Source organism: Cyanidioschyzon merolae, chromosome 1, assembly GCF_000091205.1.
Source record: "Cyanidioschyzon merolae strain 10D DNA, chromosome 1, complete genome".
NCBI lineage: Eukaryota > Rhodophyta > Bangiophyceae > Cyanidiales > Cyanidiaceae > Cyanidioschyzon > Cyanidioschyzon merolae.
Genome location: NC_010127.1, coordinates 286,229 through 307,945, shown reverse-complemented (window position 1 = coordinate 307,945; position 21,717 = coordinate 286,229). Strand labels below are relative to the sequence as shown.

General features: G+C 55.6%; 4 protein-coding genes and 3 non-coding genes across 7 annotated transcripts, besides 2 other annotated features; 3 read left to right on the top strand and 4 right to left on the bottom strand.

Moving 5' to 3' along the window:
• The first annotated feature begins 8 nt into the window (after positions 1 to 8).
• On the top strand, positions 9 to 1,571 carry CYME_CMA100T. The gene has a single exon (XR_002461200.1). It is a non-coding gene; the product is annotated as a hypothetical transcript (transcript).
• Positions 1,572 to 2,020: 449 nt separating this feature from the next.
• CYME_CMA099C (hypothetical protein, conserved) lies at positions 2,021 to 3,547 on the top strand (the record flags this gene model as incomplete). Its single annotated transcript, XM_005535029.1, has 1 exon — positions 2,021 to 3,547. One exon carries the CDS (start codon positions 2,021 to 2,023, stop codon positions 3,545 to 3,547), a length of 1,527 nt encoding a protein of 508 aa, XP_005535086.1.
• Positions 3,548 to 6,306: 2,759 nt separating this feature from the next.
• CYME_CMA098C (deoxyhypusine synthase) lies at positions 6,307 to 7,455 on the bottom strand (the record flags this gene model as incomplete). Its single annotated transcript, XM_005535028.1, has 1 exon — positions 6,307 to 7,455. The coding sequence occupies one exon, from the start codon at positions 7,453 to 7,455 to the stop codon at positions 6,307 to 6,309; it is 1,149 nt and encodes a 382-aa protein (XP_005535085.1).
• Positions 7,456 to 7,510: 55 nt separating this feature from the next.
• Positions 7,511 to 9,546: a sequence feature (possible transcribed region).
• Positions 8,912 to 10,925: a sequence feature (possible transcribed region).
• Positions 10,344 to 11,882, bottom strand: CYME_CMA095C (similar to MADS box transcription enhancer factor; the record flags this gene model as incomplete). The annotated part of the gene is made up of 1 exon (XM_005535027.1): positions 10,344 to 11,882. One exon carries the CDS (start codon positions 11,880 to 11,882, stop codon positions 10,344 to 10,346), a length of 1,539 nt encoding a protein of 512 aa, XP_005535084.1.
• A 990-nt stretch (positions 11,883 to 12,872) lies between these two features.
• Positions 12,873 to 15,015, top strand: CYME_CMA094T. Its single transcript, XR_002461199.1, has one exon. It is a non-coding gene; the product is annotated as a hypothetical transcript (transcript).
• On the bottom strand, positions 13,216 to 18,027 carry CYME_CMA093C (ATP-dependent DNA helicase RecQ; the record flags this gene model as incomplete). Its single annotated transcript, XM_005535026.1, has 1 exon — positions 13,216 to 18,027. The coding sequence occupies one exon, from the start codon at positions 18,025 to 18,027 to the stop codon at positions 13,216 to 13,218; it is 4,812 nt and encodes a 1,603-aa protein (XP_005535083.1).
• Positions 18,028 to 18,660: 633 nt separating this feature from the next.
• Positions 18,661 to 20,595, bottom strand: CYME_CMA092T. Its single transcript, XR_002461198.1, has one exon. It is a non-coding gene; the product is annotated as a hypothetical transcript (transcript).
• Between the last annotated feature and the right edge of the window lie 1,122 nt (positions 20,596 to 21,717).

Here is a 21,717-nt window from a genome sequence, read left to right as displayed (position 1 = left end):
TGGCATCCAAGTGAGGCGTCCTTGACGACCTGAGGCGGACGATTCAGCGCATTGCCTGCGCTACGAAAGCGTTGAGCTATTTTGCGGGTTGCGGTAAACGTAGCAGTCTCAGCCGACTTGGAGGATTCGGAGCCTTTTCAAGGGAGGAACGTGTTTCACAGGTCACTGTTCTTTGAGGAAACGTGACGAATAGGACTGCGAGCTGGCTGGGGCGCACTGCTCCAAGGTTGCACGTACAAGGGGCGCGCTTCCTTCCTGGTTACCAGGGTGTGTGGTTTCGCGAAGCAGGTGTTTGCGAAGTGTTCTCCTCTGGGGCCGGGCGACTTGGACGCGCTCTCTCCGGAAACTGATCGCGCAAGGCACGCAACTCTTGGAGCCCAATAGGTCGCCAAGGGGCTCGGAAAGCGCGAAGCACGTCTTCCTTTGCGTAGACCTCGCCTTGGCTTGCTGGAACGGACTTGCTGGTCCAACGTCTAACCACACGACTCAGAGTTGCACGCGTATAGTGCAGTTATGGCGAAGAAGCGAAAGGCTTCCTCCTCTGTGAACTCAAAACGAGCCGGAGGACCAGCTGAGGCACAACGCTTGGTCATCTACTACCCCACCGGGTATCTTTCGTTCCCGTATGAGTTGCACCAAGTGGTCCGCAGGGCACTCTGTGAGTTCGCTCTGCGGCGGACCCCTGTTATCGAGACACGAGGAGGCAAACGGGTGCTCGAAACGACGCGAGGCGGTATTCTTGATCGTCTGTACCCATGCGATCAGTGGCAAAGTCGGCGTATCTACTTTTGCGGTAGAGCCTGGCTGGAGAAGGCCGGCATTGACTGGGTCCAACAAGTTCGCGACCTCGGTGGCAGCGTTCTTCTCCACTTGAGCAATCCGTCTTTTGCAGTCTTTTCGCAGTGAGACTGCAATGTGTGCCAGGATACCGATAGTCCGCTGCCGATCTGGCAGCTGTTGGCCATAGTACACGCGCCGGGATCTCCGCAAATCGCGACGCAGCTTGCGATAAGAATAACTGAAAACAAGTCCATGTCTTCTCGTCGTAAGTGGTGAACGTTTGACGCAAAGAAGCGAACCGGAAATTCCATGCGGATCCGGGTCCCAGTATGTGCGCTTTCCCGCAGGAGATCTTCATCCCGTTGGTTTGGGGAACAGCTTGAGGTTCTGTGTGGAAGCAGGTTGCTGCGGGCGACCACAGCGCATCCATCCCGATAAGCACGGGTCAGGAATGAATGCGGTGGCTGTCAAGCAGATTTAATACCGGAAAGGCGCTCTAGCTAGATGTTTTTTTTGACTGGAGCATGCGAGTGAAGAGCACGTCTCGAGTTTCTGTAGTAACCGCGGCGCTTCGATCTGTTGTTGCCTACCAATACGGGAAAGCTAAGACTGCTCGGCGTGGGAACACAGCACGGCACGGCGTTCTGTGCAATGCCAAAGACGACAGCCGCTGCGAAGCGGACTCGAATCGGATCACCCGCTTCCCAACAGGATATCTTCTCTGCCTGCTTCTGTGACTGATGCTGCCTCAAGAGGTCACCAATCGAACTAGTTGACTCTTAAACAGATACTGTTTGCAAGTGCCTCTACTGCAGTTGCAGCACCGAACATAATGACTGTATTCGGAGTTATTCGGCATGATGGGTACACCAACAGCACCAGATGCAGCGTTTCAACAGAGCTGTGTTGATGTCCGCTTGCACTCGATGCTTTGAGCGGGAAAGGATGACCAAATCCAGTATCCCATGAAATGCGGGCATTGCAGATGAGCACACAAACACACAAACACATACCCAGGGATGCATTGCACAACGCGGACGCATCGATCGGTGCGAGATAGATGCATCTACATTGCAACTGTGTCGGTTTGGAGTTGTATCTGGTTATCGAGTTTGGGTGCTCTCCGTTCAGAGCCGGGTCCCTTGTGGATAGAGTGCCACTCGAGTGGTCTCATCTAGTGGGGTTCGGGTGCTCGCTGTGCTAGCACGAGCTGCTCGTTGAGAATCTGACACAGGCTCTTATGGTACGTTTCGCTGCCGCGGGACAGGGCGCCTTCGTTTCGACGGCAGTCGTGAACAACGGGGTACGATCTCTCGCTGGATCTGAACGCTGGAACGCGTCATTGAGTAGTGACTGTGGCGTCGTCGGGAGCTGTCATAGAATAAGGGCACTATCGGTCCAAACAGGTGTGGCTAGTATTCGCAGCGCACTCAATTTCGCGTCGTCTCGGTCGGGAAAAAGCAACCGAAACGCCTTCGTTGCTGCCCCGAAAAGCAAACAACCGTGGTGCCTCGCGCCCCGCCAGTGCCGGGACACTACAGCGCGCCGTCTGCTCTGCAGCTTTGACGGTTACAATGCCGTCATGATCGTGCCGACCGGAACCGCTGCTAGGATCGGTGGCTTTGCCGGTGACGCGTTACCCGCCTGTCGACTACTCGCGGGCGTCTGCGATACGCTCGTGACCCATCCAAACGTACTGAACGGAGCCATGCTCTACTGGGCGGTTCCGAATGCGCTCTACGTTGAAGGATACGCCCTGGATAGGTTCTGTGAAGGCCTCTGGGGGCTCATGCCGCAGCGCGGTACTGCGAATCGGATTGGCGTCGTGTTTGATAGAGCGGTGCCGTCGACGCTCCTAGAGCGCCACCTCCAGGTCTGTGACGCCGCTCGGGCTACCTTGGGTATTCAGGTAACCGCCTATACCGTCACGCGGGAACCCGTAAGGTTCCGATGCGGCCTGCACGACGATGGATCCAGCTATGGCGTGGTGGACGCTCCCGGGACGCTCATTGAAGCGGCGGCGAGCTTACTCGAACCGCCCCACAACTGCGATGCGCTGGCAATTATCTGCTACTTTCCCCCAGATATGATCGCGAACGCAGGAGAAATGCTCGAACGATATCGTCAAGGGAAGGGGGTGGATCCCATTGCTGGCGCGGAGGCTGCACTGTCGCGTACGGTTACGACGGCGTTGAAAGTACCCTGCGCTCATGCGCCGGCGCTAAACGAGTTGCATTTCAGCGCCGAGCGTTGCAACCCCAAGGCCGCAGCAGAGGAACTCGGCCATACCTTCCTGCCCTGCGTACTTGCTGGTTTAGCACGTGCGCCTCGCCTCATTTTGAAAGATGAAGTAGAGCGCGAAAAGAGCACATATGCACTCTGGATAGATGAGGTAGCGGCATTGGTGACGCCCAGCAATGCTTTAAGCAGTCCCGCAGTGCAGGCAACGCTTCAACGCGGCAAGCTTGTCGTTGCAGTCAAAGAGAACACGACCTGCCTGAATGGGTCTCCCTGGGACTTTCCCGTGAACGTCCTAGAGGTACGCGATGATGGAGCTTTGACTCGCCACCAGCGCGTGGCCTCAGATGAGGCGCCATGGGTTCTCTGGGTTCGCAGCTATGCAGAAGCCGCTGGGTATCTTGTTGCGCATCGCGAAGGGATTCTCTTTGACGCCATAACGCCTGCGGTCCCTGGAATTCGGGAAGCTTTACCGAAATCTTTCATGAGAACTGTACAGCCTACTCGCGTGGACCGCGTGCGAGCATAATGACGAGAGCATACGCGGGTGTACAGCGCTACACTCGTGTACGAATGAAATGGGACAGGTGCCCGATCAAGGCCGTATACGCGGTAAAGATTTGGTCTCTTTCCGTTGCCATCAACACCAGCGTTTCCGGGGGGGTTTCCTGTGACTCGTTTCGTCTGCTCCCTCGTACCTCGGGTTTTCAATGCACTGGTCGTTCCGGTCTCTCAAGCGCTATCGCTAGCAGTCAAGGATGTTGAGAGCGGCGTAAAGGTTCAGATCTCGCCGCTTCTCACTGTTATCGACACAGTTGGTATACCTGCGGTAGCTGCGATCTTCGCTTCGCATGCCGCTTTCATCTTGTCTATATACAGTCGCGGTATGCGCTTCGCAGCGGTGGCGCCTGGCCTGGTTCAGGCGCTCTGATACGTCGAGCAAGCCGCTCACTCCGCGAGCCGGCTGGTGGCTCGTGAACGCCTGCTTTATCGCTCGCTAGGCGCCCGGGACGCGTAGCGAAGAGTCCCGCTGATGCCCGCCTGCGATGCAGCGCCCGGTGGGGTACCTCTTGCGACCAGAAGCTTCTCGTGAGCGATCGCTTTCGAGCATGCACTGTTTGCTGCACAGGTAAGCGCGCGCGCTTCCATTCGGTAGAGCGTTTGTGGCACGTGGTGTTGTTCCCGGTAAGCGAAAGCCGGACTCCTAGTCTAGGCAGGGGAACAAGCCGAGATACTCCGATCCGACTACACACGCCTCGTGCGAACCGGAGACGCGCTCTCCACGGGGAACCTTCGCTGCGCTGACCCGAATCCTGGTCCAAGACTCTTTGCGCTTCGAACGCGCAAGTCACGGGATCCTCGGTCAGCATGCGCCATGCGAGGTATCATGCTGGTGTCGAATGGCAATTCGTTGAAGGGTCTAAGAATCAGAGGGCTTGCGCTTCGAGTGGAATCGATTATTAGGGAGAGGAATGCTCGGCGGACACTTGGCGTGAGCTCGTGAAAATGCCTGCAGAGGAGCGTGTCGAGTATTTTTCGGCACCAGTACAGCGGCAAGAAAGGCTGTGTCCAGTCGTTGCCTTGAAACAGGAAGAAGGGAAACGTGAGGCATGCTCTATGTGAGCGATCTACGCGCAAGCCAGTAGAAGAATCGAGGCCAATGCGCTTGTACTGTTCAATGATATTGGACGTTTGACGAACGCTTGCTCGAAAGCGCGGTGGACCATGCTGATTCAGGTACTGTGAAAAATTGCAGATGCACGGGGTCGAAAGAGGCACTCGGAAACCTCCGCCGCTAATCCTAGATATCCGTTTGAATTTGTCGGGCGCAATTGTTGCACTCCGAATGCGGAGGCTGTACGTCGGGAAGAAGATGTTTGGAAAACGTCGAAGGGCACGAACACAGCGAGCAGTTCAGTATTCCGTCCCTATCCGACAAGACTAGAGTTTGCCCTGCATGTTGTATGAGAAGTTTTTATCCCAACAGAGTGCAACACGCTAACCAGGATCCATAGATATACGGGCGCTTGCTGCGATAACGCATGGAAATACTTCTATTCACGAGATGCTATCGCTTTGCGCCAACTCCCAGAGAGAGCTCTCCCAGGAACAGAAGCATGGTCCAAGAAGCCAGAGGCCGGACGGCCTACTATACGCACTCGTTGCAAAGTTGAGTGCGTCGCCACCGCGGTCAGTCTCCATAGACCCACCGGTTACACTGCCCTTTGAAGAGTGTCCGCTTGTGGGATGTGCAGCACAGCGGGGTGCTCTCCCTTGGGCCGTATCCGGCCAACTTTTGGACGGGATCCTGACAGCTGCGGTCGCTCCGGTTCGGTTCGAAACTCAGACGCTTTTTACGGTTGTAATACCCATAGCACACATGGTCCATCATGTTTAACGAACAGTTCCAATCGCCTGGTTATCCAACGCAAGCATGCTGGTGAACCGCTGTGCTGGAACACTTCGAGTGCACTCTAGATCGCGACCAGGCTGGGTCCGGTTGTGCTCATCTCCCCATACGCAATCGTACGTCGCTGAAAACGAGTTCCATTCCAGGGTATATGCTCATCTGCCACACATATGCTGCCTAATTGACGATGCTTGAAGTCGAATACGCTGGGGCCAGCGTCGAGAACTCCCAACGGTATTCTTAAGAACGGCATCACCCTGGGGCAGCTGCTGCGCATAGGCGTCTCCTTCCGAGACGTCCTCTCGCATGGCAAACCGGACCTCGCACTACACACAAAACGCCTGGGGCGTTCCGAGAATCTTCCACTGAGACCGAATGTGGCAACAGGAGCCAGTCCAGGCGAGTCACGAGGCAATCAATCGCTGCAGCCAAGTACAGCTCCGACGCTGACGCAGAGTGCGATGCGCTCCGTAATGCGTCATTGGTATGACCCAGACCGAGCAAAAATGATGCCCTTCATGTTTGTGAAAGCGTCGATGTGAATACTATGCACTGACTGGCACAAAGTCACCGTGGACAGGACCAGATTCCACCGGTCTCTCTGCTTTAGACTGGAAATCGGAGCTGCGTTGCGGCATTCATCACTTTCACGAACCATGCTGCCGTCGTGCCTTTCAGAGACAGAGTTTTTCTCGTAAAGATCGAAAAAATCTAACCTAGCATTGTAGCTCCTAGGACAATGCGAAGACATGAATAGTGCAAAGCGCGAGAACAGGGCCGGTGTTCCCGCAATCCATGCCGCATTCCACGGCATTCCCATGCGACGCAGATGTGCACGTTGACCCTGCATGATCTAAACGGACACCCTTCGAGGCCCACTACCCCGAGATTTCATCAAAGTCCGGTCGATGTTGCCTGGGCACCTTGCAAAACGTCTGTGATACCAGGAGCGGAAACAATATCGATGCATCACCGAAAACTTTGATCGCTTCAGCGGAGCCGCGGATTTTGCCCCAGCTCACAGCCTCGTCTGGAGCGGCACCACTGTCGCTTCCGTCATATTCTTGACCAGTATTAATGTAGATGGCATAGTCAGCTCCGTTGCGCATTAAGTTTGCGTTGCAGGTGTGGTGCTTTGCGACACCGCCACCGAGGATGATCATCGCCGTGCATTTGGCGTGAATCGCGAGTCGATTCAGTTTCCGGATATCGCCGACAACGTCTAGGATGAGTGGAGTTTCATTCCGATATGTATGGTAGAAGAGCATATCACCGAGCGAGCCATCCGTAATCGCTGGGCAGAAATACGGCACTCCGTTCCGTGCAGCCCAGGTGGCGATACTCGACTCGTGTTGTATCTCCTGGCCGAGGCGATGGATGAACTCGCTGGGCGTCCATATTCGTCTTTCATCAACTATCTTGTCAAGCAGTGGCATGAGCCAGTCCTCAAAAAGACAGTAATTCGCATTGGGTACAAGCAAATTGCCTATCCTGTTGAGGCCGTTCTCTCGCAGCAATGCCCCAGGCAAGCGAAAGTCGCCGATGAGGGTCGGAGCCAGAACCTTGATGAGGTCCTCCTCGACACCTCCTGCTGTTGTCACAAGGACGTCGACCATGCGGTGTTGCACGAGGTACCGGATCACGTCACGAACACCACTACTGACGAGGTTTGAAGTGTACGCCAAAAAAATGACACAACCGCGCTCGTCACGGAGCATCTGTTGAACAACGTCAACTGCGCGTGCGAACTGAGTAGCCTGGAATCCTATCGTTGCAAAGGATTTCACCACATCATCTGCACTATTGACTGTGTTAAAGTCGGGACCCTGTACAGAAGGAGCGCTCCGCAGTAGCTCCAGATCTCTGCTCGGCCGTAACACGTTCGCCCTCCATAGTGCTTCCTCTTTCGACGAGGCAGAGAGTTGAGTGTCAGCGTCAGCTGGTTCTGTACCGTTCGGAATCACTGCTGATTGCGGCTTTTGATACTGAACGTCACTTGTAAGGGTATCGCTATCATCCGTTCCCATGGTTCCGCACAGTTGCAGAGACGCGCCCCTCAAGCTTCTCCGAGCTCCCGTTTATACGGAAATCTTTATGGTGGCCGTTTTCCAGCAGCATTGCTGCGTCGTCGCCGGTGCCTTGTTCCAGCCGAATCCCAAGCAGCATGACAAAATCGCTTGCTGATAAGAAAGAATGCTAGTTTCCCGAACTATTCTCCTGACATAGATGAGGATTCGTTTTCTAGGTGGATGCTTCTATTTCAAAATGAAAAACATGCAATGCCGGGTTCATGTAGAATACGTGCAGGCGCACCGGGTTGCATGGCATCGAATGGACACACGTTCGTGAGACACGCTCGGCATTGCAGATGGTCACATGAAGGAGTCATGTGCTCTCGAGCACATTCACTGATTCGCGCAGCGTCGAGCGAACTCCTCCAGGTGATATGCACTGGAAGTGACGACACTTCTACCTGTCTACTTTCCTGCATTTGGAAATGATTGAGACTAGACAAAAATACATAAATGAGGAAAATAATGTGTCTGCCGAAACACAATTCAGGGCAGAGCTTTTCTCGTTGCCACGAGGTTTCCGCACAATAGCTCGTTGAGAGCTATCGTGCCGGCGGTGACCTAGACGGACTCGCTCGAAGCACACGCGCATAGTCGCGGTTGCAACTGGTACGCTCGCAGTGGCAATGGCGGTCATGAAATGCCTTCGTGGTTGCCTCTGTCATATCAAGAGAGCCGGGGTTGTTCGGTGCCAGGGCGACGAAGACGCTGACCCGTGGGCGATGCTACGGTGTGCATGCTGTTTCTGCGACACGTGCAACACTTCCCTACATCTGTGGACGAATCATATGGAATACTGAACTGCTCGCTGTGTTCGTGCCCTTCGACGTTTTCCAAACATCTTCTTCCCGATGTACAGCCTCCGCATTCGGAGTGCAACAATTGCGCCCGACAAATTCAAACGGTTTTCTAGGATTAGCGGCGGAGGTTTCCGAGTGCCTCTTTCGACCCCGTGCATCTGCAATTTTTCACAGTACCTGAATCAGCATGGTCCACCGCGCTTTCGAGCAAGCGTTCGTCAAACGTCCAATATCATTGAACAGTACAAGCGCATTGGCCTCGATTCTTCTACTGGCTTGCGCGTAGATCGCTCACATAGAGCATGCCTCACGTTTCCCTTCTTCCTGTTTCAAGGCAACGACTGGACACAGCCTTTCTTGCCGCTGTACTGGTGCCGAAAAATACTCGACACGCTCCTCTGCAGGCATTTTCACGAGCTCACGCCAAGTGTCCGCCGAGCATTCCTCTCCCTAATAATCGATTCCACTCGAAGCGCAAGCCCTCTGATTCTTAGACCCTTCAACGAATTGCCATTCGACACCAGCATGATACCTCGCATGGCGCATGCTGACCGAGGATCCCGTGACTTGCGCGTTCGAAGCGCAAAGAGTCTTGGACCAGGATTCGGGTCAGCGCAGCGAAGGTTCCCCGTGGAGAGCGCGTCTCCGGTTCGCACGAGGCGTGTGTAGTCGGATCGGAGTATCTCGGCTTGTTCCCCTGCCTAGACTAGGAGTCCGGCTTTCGCTTACCGGGAACAACACCACGTGCCACAAACGCTCTACCGAATGGAAGCGCGCGCGCTTACCTGTGCAGCAAACAGTGCATGCTCGAAAGCGATCGCTCACGAGAAGCTTCTGGTCGCAAGAGGTACCCCACCGGGCGCTGCATCGCAGGCGGGCATCAGCGGGACTCTTCGCTACGCGTCCCGGGCGCCTAGCGAGCGATAAAGCAGGCGTTCACGAGCCACCAGCCGGCTCGCGGAGTAAGCGGCTTGCTCGACGTATCAGAGCGCCTGAACCAGGCCAGGCGCCACCGCTGCGAAGCGCATACCGCGACTGTATATAGACAAGATGAAAGCGGCATGCGAAGCGAAGATCGCAGCTACCGCAGGTATACCAACTGTGTCGATAACAGTGAGAAGCGGCGAGATCTGAACCTTCACGCCGCTCTCAACATCCTTGACTGCTAGCGATAGCGCTTGAGAGACCGGAACGACCAGTGCATTGAAAACCCGAGGTACGAGGGAGCAGACGAAACGAGTCACAGGAAACCCCCCCGGAAACGCTGGTGTTGATGGCAACGGAAAGAGACCAAATCTTTACCGCGTATACGGCCTTGATCGGGCACCTGTCCCATTCCATTCGTACACGAGTGTAAGCGGCATAGAAGACGGACGCGAGCACAATCTCCCACTGAGCAAGTGTTCAGCGACTTCATGCGATGACGAGGATGCTCACTTGGGCACTCGCCTTCATCTCGGTCATTGCCCTGGGACAATCGGGTGCCCCAAAAAAGGCATAGGCCTTGCCACTGGAGCAAGGTTCGGTGCCTGACATTTCTGCACTGGGGGTACGCATGCATTCATGCACAGGCACACAGTCGCGCAGGCGCTTGGTCTCAGAGGTAAGCATTAGAGCCCAGGTCAATCTTCTTGACATCGGGCAAAGAAGCATTGAATTCAGCGGATATGCGAGGCTGCGGGGAGCGGGGGGCGTCGGCTCCTCCCACGCAATCACTGCACCAGGCTTCCACTGGATTCACCTGAGGCGCCTTAATCATCCCATCGAACGATCATATGCATCGATCCGTTCGGAAATTCTTTCCAATGCAAGCAAAAGGTTCAAAGTGGCTTGCAGAGAGAGACCCCTGCACGCTACACGTCCAAAAGCGGAGCTGCAGAGCTCCATAAATCAATGAAACAAGTTCGTGGCGTGAGACGGCGTCGCGTCCGGGTCGCAGCCCTGGATACTGAGTTCCGAGCACAGAGAAGCGGCCTCATCGCTGGCGCACTTTGCCCCGGTTAGAGACACAGCACCATCCAACGCTGCATCGATGTGGGCGTGCTACGTCCCAGCCGGGCTATCGAGAGCATTCTTTTCCGCATCGTTGGATGCCGAGAATGGTTGCGACGGAGAGGTGCTCTGATTTCCTGTTCCAGTGGCGCGCTCCATATAAGCGCCCATCCGCGGAGTAGAACCAGTACCAACAAACGAAAACCAGGTCCCATTGTAGCCGCCCCAAGAGGCTGACTCCCGTGGAGTAGCGAGTCCCATTTGCTCGAAAATGAGCGCTGTTGGACTCAACATCGCCGGCTGCGTACGCGGATGGGATGGCGGTCCTCCGGTTTCTGTTCCGGTGGCTGTGGCGGCGCCAGTGCCTGCGCCTCCCTGAGGGCAACCAGGCACATGCCTCGTACTGGCTCCAGTTGGTGTGGGTATCATCACACCAGGGACGCCCAAGCCTGTTGTAGAAGGCAATCCTGCAGGTGATGGAACCAGAATTGGATATGACGACACAAGCGAGCGGTACGAGAGCCGCGGTGAAAGCTGGCTCCCAACGCCCGCCGAAGGATACAATTGGCCGGAGAACGGTGCCTCAAGAACCGGTCCTCTGCCGCTGGTGCTTGCTTCTGGAAACGTTACCGATGGCGTCTGGTTGCGTAAAGTCTCGTCGGACGCGAAGAAACCCGGTCGAAGAGCGGTCTGATCCCAGGTGCCAGTCGATTGTTTCTCATTATTCGCGCCGCTGAAGGCCATACCCAGCGGATCCACCTCGATCGACAGCGCCTCTGGCCGAAAGCGCTTCTTCCGGGAAGCTGGGGATCCAGTTTCCTCCGTTGCTGCCCCCGAAGGCCGGGTATCTTCACTTTTCAGCAAATCGACCAGGTCTGCAGACGGGAACCTCGACGAGTCATCGTCCCCGCTCTCGATATGGCAGCGTTTACCGCTACATGTGGTGTGCTCGGTCGACTGCGCACCACGCCGGCGCTTGCCCGACCAACGCAGGATCCGTTCCCGATATCGTTCATACTGACGCCGCAGGTCCTGCATCATATCTGCCTCGGCACACATCTTTCTAAGAGACTCACACTCAACAAACTGGTCATCGTTCGCCATACTAGGTACAAGCACGTCCTGTGTCGAAGAACGTGAATCTGGTTGGTTGCCTGGTTCACCGGCGCTGACCACGTCATTATTTTTCGAAGAATAACGAGGCCTGAGTCTAGGCGCTCGTGGGGAACCCTCGCTCCGAGCGACGCGAGCAGGTTCGACCTCCGAACGCACCGGGTGCACGTTCCAGCGGGGACACAGCTGCTCGTAGCGCCCAGCTGCAGGCTGCAGTGCCGTGAGGTTGCTTTTCGACTCAACGGTGCCTGTGTACGCTCCCCATCGTCTAATCAAGTCAACAAGACTATCTTCACCTTTGCTGCTGTACTCCACTAGCTTCCCGTTGTGGTTAAAAATCACAATGCCGATCTCACAGTCGCAGAGCACGCTCAGCTCCAGAACTTTTTTAAATAATCCGTTCTTCCGCTTCGAAAAAGTCGTATTTCTCGCTTTCTCATCCTTCAAAAGTTCAAGAGTCACCCTTCCTCGAGTCATGTTCAACACTGTTTCCGGCGATAGCTGGGCGGACCGAACGCAGCCGCTACACACCAGGAGTTCTAGTCGCCGGCAAAATTCGCATTGTTTATCGCCAGTGGCCCGTGCGCCAGCCAGAGCGGCGACGTTTGTGCAGGGCGGGCGGCTCGCGCGATCTGCCACCGCTGCCTCGAGGCGCGATCAGCGGCATCGCCGGTTGCGGGCAGCGCTGCAGCCATGCGTGCCGCCTGCTGCACGCCCGGCGCGGGATTCCATGATTCATTGGTGTCGCGGAGCGTTTGCACGAACTCCAGAATCGACGATGGTAAGCCCTGTGCGGAATGGTGTGCTGTTCGTTTCACAGCACATCGAGACATACACTAGAATGCCCGACTGTACGCGCTGTTCGTCATTGCGAGCACCGGGGCTCGGCAGTCACAGCGCTGAACGATCGCCTGCGTGTCCACTCGGGCGATTCGACACGCACATCCGCCGCCGTAGATGCGTTGAGAGCATGCCCTCGAAGATTGCATACAGCAGCAACTCTATTTCCGTGATGTGTTTGGTGCAGAGCTACGGACATGAAAAAGGGTGCGCGTCACTGCCAGTTGGCGCTCAAGTGATCATATGAACAGACCATGGACTTCGAATACGAGTCTGGGGGGCGGTTGTGGCAGTGGCAATCTTGGAACTCGGAGGTCTGCTTCGGGATTGGAGGATGCTCTGCTGCCTGGCTGGTGAATGCTGGTGCACGATCGGGGAACTTGACGGGTGTAAACGATCCCTGATTCAAGAAAGGTGTTTCGATGGTGCATTATTTATCTGCAGGTTTCCGAGGAAACTCTCTAGCGGAAAGCCGGAATATCGTGAAAGCTCTCAGTTCGCTGCCCATGTCTATTCGTGAGACGAAAACTGCACATTCATAAAAAACGGGGGTAACGCTTCGCGAACGGCTCTGGAAGCGCGTTGTCGCGCAGCTGCATCCACTGGAGCGACACTAGCGTGTTCGCCATGCGCAACGCCGAACCGTTTGAGAACACGGTTCCGCTGGAGGACGCCTCACAGGTCGAGAGACACCACACAAGTGTTTTCCGGGGACACGGATACGGTGTAGCGTTTACAGTGGCGTACGGGTTTCACAGCTGCGCTGCGTCCGCAACGCCATCACCTGCGGTCGGTTAAGCGCTCAAGCCCAGTCCCTCGGCGGGCTCACGACAAAAGCCAACCAAACTGGTACGTTGCTGCGAGGCACCTGCCTCACCCGCCAGGCACCCTGCATTTCGAGCGACTGTAAAGGCCTGGTGATGAGGATCGGCGTACCGCGGTACGCCGAGCAGGGACAGCTACTGGCACCTCACAGGGGCATGGCCTCGTTCCCAGTCCACGGGGCGGCACTGCCGTAGTCGCTGGATGCGAGCGCCTCTGTGCGACTTGGCTTTCTGCGACTGGGGCCGCCACTGCGCTGAAACCGGCCCACGGGGCACGACTCCTGGCTCCGAGACAACCTGGGTCCTCGTTCATTGACCCGTGCGGGACGTTTCCCCGTACGCTGCGCCAGCGCCGCCTTCGGGGCGTGACCAGTGCGATGACTCTGGCGGCGCCCTGTTGAACGCTGCCCGTTCTTCCGATGGATGCACGTCGCCGACTTCGCTGGACTGTCGATGGACGCAGAGCGAGCACCAACAACTGTTACATCATCACCGGAATCTATGGAATCCTCGTCGGATAACAGTACTCCGGGAGCGCTGGCACTCGCAGTTGGGTGCGCATGTCGACTCGATGCGCCAGGCAGCGCGTCGCGAGGCAACATGCCGTCGCCAGATATCACAGCAGAGTCGCTTTGGTCGCCATGAATGGCTTGCCAAACGAGGGCATCGGGGACCTGGCGATCGGGATTACGAGAACGGCGCCGTAGAGCTGCAAGTTCTGTCAAACTCTTTGGTGCTATACGCACAATGCTGTCGATCTCTGTTGTCGAAAGGGCTGAGTCTGCCCGCAGGCCCTTGTGCTGCTTACACCAGCTTCGGCGGAGCTCCAGAAGACGATTTCGAACTGATTCTGCGTGCGACTTGGTGGTGTTCCCGATCGATACCGAATCATTGGTGTCTTCTGGGAAGGCATCGGTGGCACCTGTTGCAGATGCGACGCCCCGCTTGCGTCCTGAAGTAGCGCGCACCATCTCTGAACGCAGCCGGATCGCCTGAAGGCCGTGCTTGCCCCGTCGAACAAGCAGATAAATACGCCGTTCGTTACCGTATAGTAAATCGTGCACAATCGGAGACTGGCTCCCCGGTACTGGACGCAAACAACCGCAGACGCCACCGTGCACTTCGTTGTGGTAGACCTCTTCATGGAGAATGTGCAGTCGCTCCATCTCCGCGAGTAGACGAAAGATGTCATTGTCGTTGGCACCAGGCGGGGCGCTCCCGAAACCCGGTATATCCACGTCCGGTGAAGCGCCTACGGTAGTACGAAAGGATTCGAAACCTCGCAGACCAGAGGCGATCCTGGCCGAAGTTGGCGTTATCCGCCGCACGTCCTGCATCCATTGCGCCAGTTGGTACGCACCGCGGGCCGTAGCCGTCCAGTCTTCCATTTGACAGGGAGCCTGGTTCCGACAGTTATCGCACGGCGGACTGCACGCTCGACGATCGAAGCGTTCGCCAAAGTGAGCCAACACTGTCACGCGCCGGCAACTGACGTCGTCGAGACACCAGGCCGCCATTCTCTTGACAGCGTCTTTCTGAAGCGATAGCGCCGCTCTCGTGAGACCGTTCGAGTTCTTGTCGATCATGCCGATCAGCCGCCGCTGATCCGCATGAGAGAAGAGTACAATAGAGCGGGCGGGCTGACCGTCGCGCCCAGCGCGCCCGCTTTCCTGATAGAAGCCCTCAACATTCTTTGGCATGGTGTAGTGAATGACAAAGCGCACATCCGGCTTATCGATGCCCATGCCAAAGGCAATGGTGGCGACAATGACCTGCGTGGCCCGCCTCATCCAACGTTGCTGGACCGCAATGCGACTCTCGTCCGTGAGACCAGCGTGGTAGTGCTCCGCTGCGATGCGAAACTGGCGTCGCAATGCTTTCGCTACATCCTCACACTCTTGCTTACTAAAACAGTAGATAATGCCTGAAGCACCGCGCGGCATTTCATTTTGGATGAACTCGGCGATCCATTCCACAGTCTTGGAACGAGGCCCCTTGAGATAAACCTCGTACGAAATATTCGGCCGATTGAAACTCTGTTTGAAAGTAACGCAGCGTGGGATGCCTAGCTGCACTTTGACATCTTCTCGCACCTCTCTTGTCGCTGTGGCCGTCAGAGCCATCAGCGGGACGGACGGATAACGTTGCTTGCAGAGACTAAGCCGCTTGTAGTCGGGGCGGAAGTCGTGGCCCCACTGACTCACGCAGTGCGCCTCATCGATCACGAATCGAGCGAGAAGTTTTCGAGAGGCAAGCCAATCGAGTATGGACCGAAACGCCTCCGAAAGACTTATTTTCTCGGGAGTCACGTAAAGAATCCGAGTCTTTGGATGCAAGCTGCGAAGATCACGCATAAGCTCTCGAGATTCCGTTTCCGAGGTCGCGCCGCACAGGGCACCGCATGGAATACGCAGCGCCTGCAAACGCATCACTTGATCCATGATAAGCGATTTCAGAGGCGAGACCACGACAGTAACACCGCAGCCCGCTGGTCCCGTGAGCGTCGCGGCCAGCTGATAGACGAGAGACTTGCCGCCCCCTGTGGGCATCAGGACGAAAACGTCGCGCCCACACATGGCCGCATTGATTGCCTCTTTCTGATTGGCACGAAATCCCTGATTACCGAACTGAACACGGTTGTTGTGATGCAGCTGTGCTGACCACGGATAGTTATCACCAGCAAATTCGGCAGAAGCTTGAGCACAGGCCGCTTCGAAGACCTCATCGAGATCCACTGCGTCTGATGTTGTCATTTGGACCGGGACAGCGGGCGCCCCCGTGCTGCCTTCGATTACAGGTACACTTGATTTGTCGTAAAGTCTGGATACGGGCTGTTCTTCATGGTAATGGTCAGTCATGGCCATGTGAACCTCGGCTGCGTCGACAGCACGATCTGAGGTCTCACCAATCTTGCCGACACAAGCTGGCGCTGCTCCTGATGCACCTGCCATGGAGCCGTAGCGCTCGCTTCGCAGTCCCGTTAACGTGACGACGTCCTTAGTGGAGGCGCTGCAACGAAACGCACTCTCGCCAGATGAGCTGTTTGCGGGATTCGCGGGAGACGCGTTTTCTGCGTCATGTGTTCCGCTCGGGCGAGCACCGCTGGCCGAGAGCGCCGCAGCGTTCGCTAAGCTCGCCATTCGCTGGGATTGTGAATCTACGTCAGGATTCGGTATGCAGCTTGCTGCTTTCTTCGTAGCAACGTCATTCCCGAGACATCGATCAATATGCTGTATGGCTGATTTCGTTTTTTCGATGAGCGTGTGCAGCCGTTCAGCTTGTTCTGCATCGATGGTCTCGAGAAATTCGTCTTCCAATCGCATAAGCCGCTCTAAGGCAACCTGCCGCTTTTTCAGAAGAAGAGCAGAAGGCTCAGAACGCATCTTTTCAGGAGCACTGGGCCGATCTGATCCTGGACCCTCTCGGCGATGATCAGTAGATGCGATTGTTCCACTGGACTCATTCAACTCACGGGGAAGCGTTGACGAGGTGTCGCACACCACCACCGGGCTGCTTGGCGATTCACCATGACGCGTAGCATGCGGAATCACTCGAGTGCTCGAGTGCTTTGTCTCTGGCAGTGCGGCCTTCCCTGGTGACCGCATCGATGCACTTTCTGGACTTGCTGTCCTTTGAGGATGCTGTTGTTTGGGCGCAACATACGGTGAGACAAAGGACGTGCGGCCTCCAAATGTTGTCGGTGCATGCGGCGTCGCAGGAACCGCTCCACTATTTGGCAATTGATCCCGCAAATCTATTTCAGCGGGCAGCACATTTGATTTGGTAGAATCTCCTAGGGGCTTGACAACGTTTCTATGTCCGTCGATTGGCGAAACTGCTGCTTTGGGTGAGCCACAGTGACTTGTTCCCGAGCACACGCTCGCCTCGCTTCGTTCCCGTTGGTCTGTCTCACACTTAGCGCTCACAGGCTCCGCCTCCCGTAACGAACTAAGGATTTCATCCATATCCGGCAATTCCATGCACCGAATGCGAGCACGCTTTGGAACAGAGAACGTGTACTGCCGATTTTCCCCGAGGATGGATTCAAATATATCCTCGTCTGAGCTGGTGCCCGATACAGGAGATCTCGTTCCACCATGAGTACTCTCAGGGAACGCAACTGTCGCATTGCTCGCCTCATGCTCTCTTGTCCCATCATAATTCATCACCAAATCGCCGGAATCGCTCCCTGCAATGGGACCTCTTTTCAAGGAACGGCGCTCACAGACCCATTCTACGTCGGAGGCTCGCAGCGCTTTCATGTGTGTTTGGCTTCCAGGTCTCAGGTTCATCGAGAACGCCCCTTCATCCGGCCTGCTCTTTGCTGCGGGCGGGTCCGGCACCTCAGATACACTGTCGTGACTACGAACTGTTCGCTCGTCGTTACTGGACGCCCCGAGCTCCGACACGAGCCAGAGCTCGTTATCGTCAGGCTGGCTCGGGTCCAAACTTTCGGGAATGTTCTTAACACCATGCGCGCCATGCTGGGAAGCTCCGCGATACGGCTGTGCTGGATCTCGCACCAGTCTCGCTGCTGGGCGCTCCGACACGCTGCGGGCTTTCGGGCTCGAGACTCCACCATCGGGTGGAAGCGTACCAGCAGCGGATAGACTGTTCTGGAAGCGCTGCGACTCCAATTCCCTATTTTTCATTTCTGAATCAAGGTTAAGTAATTGTCCAGAAGATTCTGCTTGGAGCGCGCCCCCTCGAGCAGTAGTTTTTGAGTCCGGTTCTCGAAGCGCCTCAGGGAACGTACCCGCGCACCCACCAGTGCTGCGGGAGGCGCCACCAGCATCCACCGTTACAAGATTACCAGCATCATCTACACCAGCGTGGCGATTCAGAAACCCAAAGAGTTCAGCGTGTCTGCGCTCGCGGAGGTATGCACGAAGTTCCTCCATAGTTCGCACGGCGCTCGAGCACCTGAAAATCACTCGAAACTCCGGCACAAGCGGCATAGAAACCCAAGCCGTCTACTTGAACATTAGACCTGGTGCAGTCTCTTTTTTTGATGCGTACTCTTGAAACAGTTCCTAATCAGGTAACAAAGAGCGTGCGTGTTGCAGTCGACACGCACGGAGGAAGAAACGTGTCTACGTGCGTGTGTGCGTGCCGCCAATGCGCGCCTGCGTTCGGAATTCAAGCGCCCAGCAGCGGGTCTGGTGCGCCGCTGCATCCGCGAAAAGCGCTCGCCGTAGTTTATCGATGCTGCAGAATCACTGAATCGACTCTGGAGACACAAACTGGGAGATAATGATCGATATGCAGAGAAACAAAGACAGTTCCACTTCGGAATTTACAGTATTCACGTGCGGCGGCTGCACGCAGTGGTGTTCCGCCGGCTGTCGTGTGGCGTCATTGGAAGCGTCGTGGTGCGGCAATAAGAGGCGATAGAGCATCCGGCAGTGCCCTGGCTGGCGCGATAGTCATGCAATGGTTGGAGGCGCTTCTGCTTTTTCCGCGACGTATACAAAAGGGTCGCTCAAGAAATTCGGTGCATCCTCGAACATGGTCGTATGCACGACACTTTTTGCGTGTTGGGTGCGGCGCGGAAGCGTGCGTGAGCGCTGAACAGAGAGATACGGTGACAATATGCCTATTTTAGTTGCCAGACTATTTCCTCCATGCGATACCAGGCTGGGGGCGTCATTGCCGTGTGCCTTCTATCGGCGGCAGATCAACGAATCGAATCCGGGTTCGACGGGAACGCTCCTTGCCGGTAAGCGCCCAGGGACGTCAGTTGCTCCATGGACGCTATTTTATTTCGCCCACCCAGGAGCAGTCCTGCTCGAAGAATTAGACGCTGAAGTAATCTACCAACGCTCTGGATATAGAGCTCTTTCCAGATGCTGGCTGCTGTTGCGGCGGCGGCGGCGGCGGACGTTTCATCATAGCGAAGTTGCTGCAGATTCTGGACGGCTCAGGAGTCCCCTTGCGAGCGACAGCCTTGAGCAGCACATGCGCCAGTGTTCATCCAAGTTTCCTTGAGATCTGTTCGCGCGCATTCGAACTCTAAGATTGTCACCCTGGTACCGAAGATGACTGAGAGAATCGGTAGCGTGTCCGGTGCCAAATGTGGCGCCGAATAGCAGCACGCATGACGGGAGTATTGCAAAAAAACTTCATATGTCGCAGCGGCTAGATCAACGCCGCAATGGCGTCTCAGACACGAGTATGTCGAGAGCGGCGGGCCCTGCCAGATATGCATGAATGACCTTTCCTGCCACAAATACTCGGTAGATCGAATAGCGGGACACCATGATCGTTCACCACTTGTCCGGGGATACCTTTCCCGGAGCTTCTCTGCAGGGCGTCAGCATTGCCAAATCTCTCAAACTTCGTATAGAATTCTGTTGCCCCTAGCGAGAATCAAATACCATCTCTGGTGGCCACTGATTTTCTCATCTCAAGTCTTCAGCGGTAACGGGCAATACCTGCACAAAGTACAAAACGATCCCTGGAAACTTTGCACGATGTAACGCAACTGGACGCTCCGGGAGCATGAGACATTTCCGGATGTTGACCGAGGCGCTTTTGGTTTCGATGCAGAAAGCGCTTGCGGGCACGATCGCTGTTGGAGTCATCCCATCTCAAGCTTCGTAGCTTTGATGACCTCGCCGCCTGACTTTCTGTCAGCGTACCAAACACCATCGAATGCATCTGGCTCTGCTTCTCTATGTGCTCCAGCGTGGACGCGTGCTCATGATGCTCTTCTTTCGCTCTGCACGCATCCATGGGAATCGCACAGCATCGATTCCTGCACGAACTCTAAGCTTTCGTACAGGAAGCACGAGTAAATATGACCGGGCTAGGGGAGGTCCAGCGATAGAGCCCAGCACCGAACGACGCGACTTGTCGTTCATTTCCTTTCCAACGCATTGCACAAGTTGACGAATGCCCGCGTCTTGTCTCCGTACAACAGAAACCGATGGCTACCCAAGCGCGGTCTCTTGTACGCCCTGAATAAAGCAAACAACGCGATCGTCTCTGCTCGACAGGGTGCGCAGCGGTTCAGTAATAGTCCTGAAACCGTCATTCCTGTCGTTGGCATCTCTTGAAGCGTCCAGCATGGCCGACTCGTTGATACCAAGTCAGGGAAATGTTCGGCGCCTTCGTCTCGTTTCCGTTGCGTTCTTTGGCTCCGTCCTCTTGATTGCCAAGTACCTCGGCAGCCACGAGATTCCTCAAGCCGAGATTCACGCTCACAGAAAACGTTTTCTTCTCTATCTATCCAGGTCGGTTGGAGATGAGTTTCTTTCCCCGAATTGATGCTTTTTGGCAACGGGCGCTTCACAGGTTCCAATCGCCGACGATGCGCGGCAACATCTCAAGGTGCTCGGGAAAGCCTGTGCGCACGTTTCTGATTCTTCGATCAAGCCATGTTCCATATTCTGTCCAGTGCACCAGATGAGTTGGCGCACGAAGAATTCATCGAAAATTCCAAACGAATGGGGACACCTGGCAGCCTTGCATCTGGAACTCCTGCAACCTGCCGCCTGACGAGGCAAGTTATCGAGAGAGAAGCTGGACGAGCCCTCCTCGATGACAGTCGTTGGACTCAATTGTGTATTACGCCCACGTGCGTGGAATGAAATGCGTTTTCGCGGTTTCCAGCAGACCAGCTCGAAGTGCGTTCAATTTTGAACATAAAAATCCCAAGGGAAAAGTAGGGACAGTCAAGTTGGGGATCCTGCAGGGCCGTCATTGCCGGCTGCATGAAAAGAATCGAAAAATCCTCTTCTCGGCGACCACCGAAAGAAAAAGAGCAGGCGACGAAGATCAAAGAGAAGAAGAAGCGTAGAGATAGGCGAGAAAAGGTGGTCGCCCGACGGGACGATGACGAAACTGCAGTGGCAAAGAGGGCAGGAGCACGAGTACTAATTGGATTAGTTTTTTTAAACAGCGGCAAGAAACGCATGGAGTCCGTGATCCGAGACTTCAATGCTGCCATCAATATCAGACGATTCGCGGTGCTGAAGACGAGACCCCAGGAGCTGACGCGAGCCATCTTTGTGGAGCAGCCTCTCAGGCTAAAAGTGTACAAGGAGAAGCTGAAATTGATACCAGGGGGGCGGTCGAAAAAAAGCTGTGAGCCGTCTGAAGTTGCGCATATACATTCGCACTCTAGGATTGCGAAACGTTTCGCCTCCACTGAGCACATCTCCGGCTGTAAATTCTCCGGTCGCAACTGTTCCTCCAGCTCCGCAGTCAGCAGTCGGAGAATGTTGGTTGCAGGATTAAAGTCATGATTTCGCCGCTTTCAGCTGTGCGCACACATTTCATGCAGAGGCGGTAGTTACACTCTCCGCTTCGCTTGCCTTTTTCATATCCTTCGTATAGAGGCTCGGCGTGCCTATCGGAGCGGCGGCACCTGGCTCTGGTAAGGTTTCCCATAGTTGCACCTCATCTGTACGTCCGGGCGCCGACCTGTGGCACGTGAACCCTTCTTTCATAGCTAGATATATGCCCTTGACTGGCAAACCAGAGTTTGCTCGATGCCTTCCGAGGATTCCGCACGAGGTGTCGTACCTGACCATAGCGGTATTCCTCTGGATGCTGCACTCGTCGAGGACTTTTTCTGCTCCATGCGCAAGGCCACGCTGTTCCATTCGAATAAGGATTGTTGCAAAGCGATACTGCCCATGACG